The sequence below is a fragment of the Falco rusticolus genome, chromosome 8 (assembly GCF_015220075.1).
Source record: "Falco rusticolus isolate bFalRus1 chromosome 8, bFalRus1.pri, whole genome shotgun sequence".
Taxonomy (NCBI): Eukaryota; Metazoa; Chordata; class Aves; order Falconiformes; family Falconidae; genus Falco; species Falco rusticolus.
This window is the reverse complement of record NC_051194.1, coordinates 11,524,406-11,535,095: the sequence shown is the minus strand read 5'-3', so window position 1 is coordinate 11,535,095 and position 10,690 is coordinate 11,524,406. Positions and strand designations below refer to the sequence as shown.

At 43.9% G+C, this 10,690-nt stretch overlaps 1 protein-coding gene across 2 annotated transcripts in view; it reads left to right on the top strand.

Moving 5' to 3' along the window:
- Positions 1 to 10,690, top strand: part of ERGIC1 (endoplasmic reticulum-golgi intermediate compartment 1) — a 62,800-nt gene that overhangs the window by 2,860 nt on the left and 49,250 nt on the right. Inside the window, exon 1 of one of the 2 annotated variants that reach the window (XM_037398799.1) lies at positions 65 to 232. The exons of the other annotated variant lie outside the window; for it this stretch is intronic. Within the exon in view, the coding sequence (XP_037254696.1) occupies positions 213 to 232 (20 nt within the window). The 5' untranslated portion in view covers positions 65 to 212. Of the gene's footprint in view, positions 1 to 64; positions 233 to 10,690 lie in introns of those variants that run through there. 2 annotated transcript variants of the gene reach the window in all.

The following is a 10,690-nucleotide window of genomic DNA, read 5'->3' as shown; positions in this document are numbered from 1 at the left end:
GAGGGCGAGGCCCGGCCGCAGCCCCGCTGCCCCGCAGCCGCCGCTGCCCGTAACCCGGCGGCGGAAGCGGCCGCCGGCTCCAGCCGCCCAATGGGCTGGTGCTGCGCGGCGGCGCGGCCCGTCACTTCCTGGCCCTGCAGCCGGCGGCAGCGAGGCGAGAGCCGGGGCCGGGGGCGGCGGGGCCCGCAGCCTGCCCGGCGCCCGCCACCAACATGCCCTTTGACTTCAGGAGGTGAGTGCGGCCGGGCGCGCCGCCCGCCCTCCCCGCCGGGCCCGGCCTCGCTCGCCCCCTCGGGGGGCCGCCGCTCCCCAGGCGACCTGCCCTGGCCCCGCCGCCCCCGGCCGGGGCGGGCTGCGGTGGGCGCCCCACGCCCGGCGGTACTGGCTGACGTGAGGCCGCGGCTCAGCAGCAAGGCGAGGGCCGGGCCCGTGACCTGCTGTGAGGGAGGAGGGATGGAGGGAGGGATGGAGGGAGGGAAGAAAGAAGTAGGTCTGGGCAGGGAAGGGACGTGGGAACGCGGGAGGCTCAGCCCGGCGAGCGGCGGTTATTGTATAACGCGGTTGTGCAAAGCGCAGAGGCGGCGTGTGGAGTTTCGAGCTGCCGCGGGCGGGGCGGGTGGGCCCGGGTCGCGGGGCCGGGGTCAGGGCACTGGGCCCCTTCGTCTCCCTCGGGTCCCCGAGGGCTCGGGGAGGGGGCGCTGGCCACGGTGGGGCTGTGTGCGAGGGAGGCTGGGGGGCACCGTCGGCGCCCCCACCTTGGTCTGGGCCTTGGGAGTGGGTGTGAGGTGCCAGGTGCGCGGTGCCACGCACCAAAGCAGAAGTGAAAAGGGCCCTTTTGACTCACATGGTGCAGAAATAGCAACTGTGGATTCATTTTCTCTTCAAGCCGTTCCTGAACTAAAGATTTGTGCCTTTGGTACAAGTTGTAACCTTTGGAAACTGTACATAACTTCACCAAATTCATAGGTGCCATGGGGAAGACACACAGTCTTCTCCTGTCGGTTTTACTAGAACGTTAACATTACAATTAAAAAATACACGTTTTTTTGAATTGACAGATACAGTTGTTGCTTGGTGCTTCTCATGTAGGACCATCGTGAACCCTACATTTGCACCCCTTTGAGATGACGGGGGGAAATGGTGATATTGCAGGTTTTTTTAGTTCACCCGAACAAAAGTTGTGTATTGTATTTTTGCTGTAATTCTAAATCAGGCCTCTCATTTATACAGGCTGACAGGATCTTGTATGTGATCCATGGGGCACTATTGAACATGGAGGCAGTTGCTTCTGAATGAAAACTTGCTGAAGCTGGAAACAGCATCTGCTGGATCATTTGGGATCCGGGGCCCAGAGCCTCATTTCTGCTTTTATAAAATTTGATAGAAAATATCTTCTCAGCTTTGGAGACATTCTGCCAGCTGCAAATCCCATTTGCCGTCTATTTTCAGACTTGTACAATACATGAACAATAAGAGATCATGGGTTGTGGCTGTCACTTTGTAATAGCAGATAAAGAAAATGTTATCTTGGATATCTTTGAAAATGTAATTTTTGTTGGGTCTCAGAATGTGCATGTGGAAACACTGGCTCACCAAGAATAATCATCTTAAGAGACAGCACTAGTGCTTCACTTTGGAATGGAAAAAAGGCATTAAGGAAAGGCAGAGTTGCAGAGTTTGTGTTAATGAGTTACAAAAACATAGAGGCATCAGTTCAGATCTGCATTTTAAAGACTCACAGTTGCAAATAACTTCTTTGTCATTCACATTGGAGGATTAGGATTAGAAACAGACACTTCAAAGCACCTTCTCAAATAGTAAGCTTACTGAAGCTGAAGTTCAGCTTTCCTGCAAAGATGAATTTTTTAGAAGACCACTGTTGATAACAAGAACTTTCTATTTAAAGATGCAGAGAAACTATTGTTATGAGCAATTAACCACTTCCCTGTTTTAGAAGCCTGAACAGAAGTTCAGGACCAAAATTTTTGCGAAAGTTGGAGTCTATCTTTAAGCTGTTGCGGTTTTTGTTCATTGTGCAGTCAATGGAACAAAATCTGCTGAGGCTGGAAAATTTTACTGTCATAGGTGAAGTATGATACGTACGTTAAAAGAAGTGTACAGTTACTTCCTGACAACTATAGAACATACAATACAGTGCTCTTAGAGAAATAAGGTTAAAACTCTAGTAAGTTTCTGAATGAAGAGATGTTTTTCATCTTGTGAAATGCAAGGTTTTTCTTTCAGAGATTTCAACTGGATGTTCTCTTTGGCAGGTATAGTTTGGCACCCTGTCTTTAGCACACACTGTAAAATGGGTGTTATGCCTATGTATGATTAGAGGGTTGGATTCTTAAGAAACTTTTAAAATTGTCCCTAAGTATCTCCTGGAGTCCAAAATGCAGAGGTCCCAAGTGGAAAGGCATTGTGTTTGTTCTTCTAGAGACCACAGTTTTCACAGGTCTATGTTGCTAATGCATCTGAAGAAATCACTGACCCTAACTGCTTTGCTAGGGCATTTGGGAAGGCCAGTTCTTTTTTTGTTGGATCTTTCCCTCAATTAGAGCTTTTATTTTTGGTATTGTAGAATGACAGGACATTGATAGGTAACATCAGCTGTAGAAAGGGGCATAGCAGACCAGGTAAAAGTTTGGGACTCAAGCTCTGTTTCCACACAAAATAGCTCTAGGAGGAATGGATTGCCACAGTCTCATCTGGAGAAGAGAGACACAAATGGCAAGTAATGAAAACAGCCCATGACCAAAGAAGTCCCTATTCCTCACCAACTAAAAGTCAAAGAAATAATTTCCGTCCACACAACTAAATCTCCTTCCTGTCTCCTAGACTTATGGGTTCATATTTGGCCAGACTGAAGAGCCCAAAGTGCTTGAACGTGTTTCTTGGTAGTTGTCTCCATGGGTTGGTCTGAGGCATATTTGTTGGTGTCAGATATGGAAGTAGCTTGTTTTGTTACTTGTACTTTTTTTTCTGTAGGACTTCTGTTTTCTTGTCTTGTTGTTACTTTTGCTAATATAAAATGCATTTAATTTATAAATAAAATAATACTTTTCACAGTAATTTCAAGTGAATAATAATTATTCTGTCCCAAGCATCTTTAGGGTTTTAATAATACTTAGTACTCACCTAGGGTTTTTAATTTTTCAAAGCATTTCATTCACACTAATCTCTACAGTCCTGCTGTGATGTTGGTAAGGAACCAAGTTTTCTGCTTCCAGATTAGAGCCTTCAGTACAGGTTTGTTCAATGCATGTCACAAGACACCGGCCCTCCTACAGAACTGCTAAATTAGTTTGTATCACTGGAAGGCCTGGTTCTTTCTTATTTTTTAAGACCTATTTGACTGTAAGAGAAAACCAGATTTTTTTCCTTGTGGCCTCTCTCCCTGTTTGTTAGAACTTTCGTTAGCAAAGCAGCTTCATACCTATTTAATTGGGGATTTTGAGTTAGGTCGCTGGAGCTGAAAGGGTATTTCCCCCTCAAGCATTTAGGAGACCCAGTGTCACCTGCATAGCTGCAGCATCTGTGGTTGGTTAAAATCATAATTAGGTTGAACTTTAAGCCAGGGTCATCTGGAATAGTGATTGTGGGTCGGAACATTTCTCCCACGTGTGATCCATGTAGCAGGGAGGGTTAGCTTCAGCAGCTAATGCCAGTGCTGGACCTTACACTGCTCTGGTGTTGAGAGTTACAGAGGTAAAAATGAAGTGACTTGACTGCACTGGATGTGGATGTGTTGGAGAGAAACGTTGCTGCAAGTTATTTTGAATCTGTTGGCTTTTCTTGGTGTTTGCCTGTTTGCATGAAAGAGTTACTGATCGGTTGGGTTTGTGGCAAATACTGAAACTTCTGAACTATTTTGGCAGCTTTAACTGGTTAGACTGAGAAAAACTAAAATAGACCTCTCTGAAATCAAGGTTTTGTTCTAATTGTGGGCAGTTCTCAGTTGTGCCCTGGCCACGTTTTTGGCATAGAGTGACAAACATCTGTGGATGGAGTAACAGTATGTTACACCTGGATTTTGGAGGTTATGGGAAAGGAGCCAGCTTTAGAAAGGATTTAGATTTAAATGCTGATTTAGGATGGAAGGCCTTTGCGGCAAAGGCTCTTATTCCGTCTGCACAGTACAGTGGTCCCCCACAGTCAGCTGTTCTTTGGCGCATCTCTGATAAATTATACTTCTTATGTGGGTATTCTGATTCAGATATAAATGACATTTTTGTTGTTTTGGGTCACAGGCACGTCTCTGCTTTGGTTCCTCTGTGCTTTTTTCAAATCAAATTGTCCAGTCTTAACGAGCTGACACGCTTCCAACCTTATTGCTTTTAGAAGGGGCAGTGTATTTGGTTTTCATTTAGACCAGAGTTGTGATGGCTAATAGCCAAACTGATGCTTAAGACATCTGACCTGGCACAGTTGTGAAACCAGTGATACAGACTGTTTCAGCAACATCGGGGAGGTCTGTTTGTCTGCCTTCCATTCCCAACCAGATTAGTGAGGGCAAACCAGTAAATTGTAGGTGATTTGAAGGTTAAGGAGAAAAATCTTTTTCTGAACTAAGCAACCCCTTGGACAACAATTTTTCATTCACTTACAAGCCTAAGGAAAATAGCTTTCTTACAGGCTTAAGAAAAGAAGGAAGAAAGCTATCTTTCGTAATCCTACCATTTTTCTTTCAACAGGTTTGTGAGGGTCATGACTTAAAATCTTTCTGTAACCCCTCAAATCTCACTTAAACTTGTATGGGATTTGTTTGGCCTGTTTGAACATTTGCCAGTTGTTAAGCAGAAATGGAGACTACGTGATGTTTTGGCACTGCCTAATAAATACCAAAGGTTAGTGGAAACGCGTGTTTGCTCAGAAGTTTTAGTTTGGAGTCTCAACCAGCTCTGCATTTCTCATCAGATCATGGTGCTCTGTACTCCATCCACCTGCTACCTCTCTCCCAGCACCTTGTTTAACTGGTTGCATTAGCACAAGTTCATTTGCCAAAATTACTTGCTGAACTGACTTTAACAAATGAGCTCATGGTGCCTCTCCTATAGAAGGTATATGGTGGTGATAGCAGCAGGTAGGTGTCTTCTTGGCTGAAACAGTGTGGGGAAGACAGAGAAGAAAGAACAGCGAAGGCCAGCTGATATGGCTTCTTAGATGAGTTGTACCTTCTGGTTTGCGGGTAGCAATGGCATAGCAAAAAGGTTTGCATGTGCCCTGTAGTAAGCTGTGCATGGTCACTGTCACTTCCACAGCCACAGACATTGCCACCTTCAAAATCTTCAGTCCTCTATGTGACTGAGCTGGTAGCTGTCACTTCCAAAGTTAATGTCTACGTTTAAACTAGTGGCAGTAACATTATTCTGTGTTGGTTAGGTAGTTGCCTCTCTACAGTTCACAGGGACCTGCGCTTTTTCTCTCCAATTCCTGAAGTGATAGCTGACCACTTCATAGCGCCTGGTAACTGAGCAAGTGTATTTTCATGGTGAACTGCAGCCATGTCTGGCAAGCATGTTCCACTTCACATTGTGCAATGTCACTGGTAAACAAGCCTTCCAAGTGGTATTGCTGCCACCTTACGTAATTACCAAAGTTGATTTTGGTGCCAGGCAGTGCCATGACTAACTTTGTTTCAACAATAGGCCTTTGAGGACACCTGAGAAATTATTCTGCAGTCAGATGGGCAAGCAGGGTTGTACAGACAGTCTGCTGATGTTTATGCCACAAATAGCTGATTATACATAGCATGCACGTGTATAAATATTGCTAAGTCTCCCTCCCTAATGCATTATTTCTCTTAAAATGTAGTTGGAGTAGATTTTTTTTTCCCAAGTAAGTACAGAACTATTAAGGTCTGGCTTTGTAGGAAAGTTTTGTGTTGTTCTTTCTAAACTTTAACTGTCCTCCTTTGTTCACTTGTTGATGACACAGATGCTTTCTTCATGCCATCATAGTTCATTACTGTGAAAATAGCTGAATCACACTGTAAACAAAGTTGAAGCAATACCACCAGCATGGACTGAGAAGCTGTGGATGTTGTTCAGCTTGTGTTTTGAAGTGTGCCTGTGTATTTTTTAGGCATGTAATTCAAATGGCGGAGGTAGTAAGAAAAGAATAGTCTTGCAATGAAAGAAGAAACAGTGGGATCATTTGGGGTTTTTTGTCTTCTACCCAAGCACAAGCACTCAGGTGTCTAGGTATTCCTGTATGGAGCCAGTTGCCCCCAAAATGGAAAGCTTGTTCTGCCAAAAAAAGTAACCACAATCTTGCCATGATCTACAAAATCTTCCTTATACTGAAATATTTGAGTATTTTGGAAGTGATCATAGCAGACACATAAGTAAAGACTGCAGTTAGTGCGATTTGCTGCATTTCAGCTGTGTGTGTTTGGATTTTTGTTTGTTTGGGTTTTAAGGATGTTTCCAAATGAGATGTATCTAGTTTAATCCAGAGAAGCCAGAAAGATTGGCATTTAACAAAAGAGCCTTCAAAATGCTATGTTAATATGGACAGGCATGTATTACTGCTAACAGGATTTCAGGCAGTCATGGTTGCTTAATATTTATTTAACAGTCATATCCTAGGGCAGATCACTTGGCTTCCTAATTGCTGTCCATCTCTGTAGACCACTGTATGCTGTGAATAAAGCAGGGTTGGAGAGCCTGCCAAAACACAAGTGGAGCTAGTGATGTAAGTACGGCTTTGTGTTTTCTGATAAAGGTGAGGTCTCGGAGCCTCACTCGGATTCCATGTCACTCTAGATCAAATATGACCTTACTGAATTGAAATCTGAATCTGGCTGCTGCATTGTAACAAGTTGTATCTGGACTAACAAACACTGGTAAACCTGATGCCCAACTACAAGTTGAAGCTCCGTCTTGGGTCTGTATTAGTCATGTTTTTCTAGTGTGGTAGCGTCAATACAGATGTTTCTTGGAAACTGAGTCAAAACCAGGAATGTCACTTGGAAGCCGGATGATGCATGAATTGTACTTGCTTTTAGGTAATACAGTTATATGCAACTAAAAAATAGGACTGAGTTGTAGAAGCACGTACAGAAATTCTTATCTCCTTAGACTGGAATTTAAATAGGAGAACCCAAGCTGGTCACTGCTGGTTTATTGATGTTCTTTGGTTAGGTACTGAAAAAGTACAATATATTTGAATTCCTGCTGCATGCTTTGGGAAAGGGTGTGGGTTTTTTGACCCTAAATCTTGTGTATTAAGAATGCCTTTTGTCCTATAGGAATTGCTTTGGAGGACAGGGAAGACTTGGTGGTGTGTGTGTAAAGCAGTGAGTGCCGTTGTGGGCTCTCTCAAGTCAGGGTTCTGCTGTTCTTAACTCTGCGCAGCTTCAGGCAAGTAACAGTCCCTTTCTGAGCGCCAGTGACTGGTTTGTTTTGAGGGGACCTTCCTTTGCTCGCTCACTCTGCGGAGCAGTGACTGAACAGTTTTCCCTTTGAGTGGTGTTCTTGGCCTGGTCCAGCATGAGATGGTGGGCTTAGCAGACCTCTAGGAGTTTCCCTTCTTGATACGGAGAAATCTCTATGTCCTGCAGTACAGCATGGATTGGCTTCTGTGCTTTTGAGGGAACCCTTGTGAAGACAGAGCTATTTTCTTCACAGATTCCCCCCCGTTTTTTTTAGTTCACCAGATGTTATATTTGTTCGTGCTGTTTTGTACAAATCTCTGTGTGCTCTCCTAGTGCAGCTGGGACTTAAACCTTTAAGAAAGCAGCTTCCACAAATAAAATTGGCATGATTCTGATGCTAAATTAATCTTAACAGATCTTGTTTCAAGGTGTTCAGCAGTAAAGGCAGCAACAGAGTCTTCACATTTTGTCATTCCAGGAAGCTATGGGAAAGACTATAGTACAACTTTCCCCACCCCACCCCCCCCACCCCCCCCCCCAAAGATGTATCCTGGTTATGCTCTGAGTTGTGTGTAGGTAATTTCTTGGAAATTATAGTCCAACTTTTAATTTTCTTCGGTATCCGCTAGAGATTAGAACGTTGTGTCTGTGGGGAGGGCTGAGGAGCTGGCTACTGGGGCAACACTGGGAACCAGCAGCTATGGACAGTGAGATGGAGCCAGAGGAACGTGGCAGGAGGTAGAGGAACCCTGAACTGGCAGGTCTCAAATTGGGATAAAGGAGAAATGTTTGGGACTGCAGGGCTCGCAGTGGAAGGAGTGGGTGAGGGACAGCACTGGAGGAAGTGTCTGGGCGATGTGATGGTGGGAGGCGCTGGGATGTGCTGGGGTTCTCTAAGAGCAAGAATCTCTGAGCTTAAGGGGGATGAAGGCTCCAGGACAGGAAGGGTTACAGTCTGCTTATGACACTCAAGTATCTGAACAATTTATTTAGCTTGGGGAGCAGCCATAGAACTTTAATCCTGTCCCCCATTCTTTGCCTCCATTCTTTCTGATCTCCAGAGTACAGTACTACCACTCAGAAGTACGATTGCTCTTGCTTACAGTCCAGTGAAGGGCTTGATCCCTTCAAATACCAGTCCCCTTACTTGAACATTTTTTCCTTATGATACTTTTCTCCTGTTTTGATGAAGCAGAGTATAGTTTGCTCACTTTATTAAAAATACGTTTCTCTTCCATCCTTCATTTTGACGCCTGCTTCACTGCTTAAAAGGAAATAAAATGCTTGCTGGCAAGACAGTGCCATTGAGTATTTGAGATTATAAATACTTTCTTCCTCCTAATTACCTTTGAATTATGTTTGAGCCTAACATATAAAAAAAATAAAGTGATGTACCACTTCCTCTCTTGCATTCTTGAGTGCCACCTGAAATAGTTTGCACTTTTGGCATATTTCAGCAATAGCAATTGTTCTGTATTCCTGGGTGATAGGGAACAGCTTCTTATGCACTGAAGGAGTAAGAGCACAAAATTTAGTACGTGGTTGACAAAAAGGTGTTAGGCAGGACAGCACAATGGAGTTGGGAAGGCTGGCAGAAGGGGGAAAACAGGAGAACTAGCTCCCTGGAAAGAAATCAATATAAACAGGAGCAGAATGTATTCATTTTTTGTGCCCTCTTTCTGCAAGTGTGTGTGGATTCATAGTTCTTTTGTCCTAGAAATAAATGGGTTTGTTGGGTTTTTTCCTATACAAATCCTGCACCTGCTAAGTAACTAGCAGACCAGATGACATAATGCTGCAGAGGCTGATGCCTCTGTTCTGTCAGCCCCTTTCCCTAAATGTCCAGTTACCCAAAGGCTGGATTATATAATTAATGACAATCCTCCTGGCTAACCTTGTTTTCTTGTTCTCAGTACTCCTCCTTGTTTCAGAAACTTCCTCTGTTAGTTTCATTATGTTCTTGGAACTAGAATTAAGAGGGAGGAGCTAGCTGGCAAGGAAACCTATTCCTACATTTCACTCCTGGGCTTAGAAGTGTGGAGAGTCAGCAGGTTAAAAAAAAAAATATTTGGAGGATAATGCTTCAAAAACTGACGTGATGTTGGGAGTGAAAAGTCAGTCGTACAGAGTCTGAAAATTGCAGTCTTCTCCTGCTTTCAGCACAGTTTAAACCAGTTTAAAATTGCTTTAGCCCCTGCACCCCCTTGTCCAGTCCTTCACATATCAGAGCTTGCTCAAAGTAGTTCAGGATAAGCAGTTTCCAATGTCATTTTAAAGCCTTGAGAGTTTGCCCATTAACGCTCCACTTCTGCAGTATGTATGTTAATATCCTATTGTGTGTAAATGAGGACTAGCTTGATTACTTAATGATGTTTGTATATTATCTGCTGTTACGCAGGTGTTAATCTTATAAAATGTGTTAATAACTGCTTGGTATTTACAAGTATCGGCTTATTAGTGCTCCTTTGAATCTGTATTTGCATTTCAACTCACATTTAGGGCCAAGCTTTGGTATTTTTATATTCAGTCTTTACTTTTTGTGTGCAACTGAGATTAACGAGATGACTTATTTTACTTTCCACATGCTTCGAAGTTTGTGTCCCAATTCATGAAACTCTTCCTGATCAAGATTGTTCGTAAACATGCGCTCCAGGCATGTCCTTGTTACTGAACTGAGGCTTAGCTCTTGCAGTGCACATCCAGTTTGTTTTCGTAAGCCCGTCTTCCTGCGGCTTTCCTTGTACAGACCTTCAAAGAATTGGAACTTTGATCAGTAATACTTCATGTATTTCCAGAGTTTTTCATCTGCAGATTTCAATGTGCTTGATGAAAGGTGGGCAAATGTTACCAGGTGCCACTCTGCAAAATGAAGAAGCTGAAGAAGAAAGATTTAATTGACTGGAACAGAAATTGCACAGTGAGTCAGTGCTGGGAGCGGAACAGAATTCAGGTCTGTTGGCTGCCACTGCTGCATCCCATCTGTGAGATCGCAGCGTGGCTGTCCCAGAAGCTGTCCTGAACTGCTCTCTGCACATTATGTTCTCATCTACCGGCAGACAGGAAACAGAAATTTCATTTAAACAAAGAATTAACAATCACAAAATGAAGTGCTTGGAGTCAGTAGTTCCTATTTTCTTCCCTGCTGCTGAATTCCTGCCATTGTTTTCTCACTCTGTAAAACAGGGGGATAGATTTCACCTACTTTGTTGGAAGAAGAGTTCTTTCTTATCTGTGCTGGATTGTGTAGGAGCTAAGTGTTCTTGCAGAGTTGTTTGAGCAGGCGCTTGCCTCTGAATGTGCGGAAAAGCA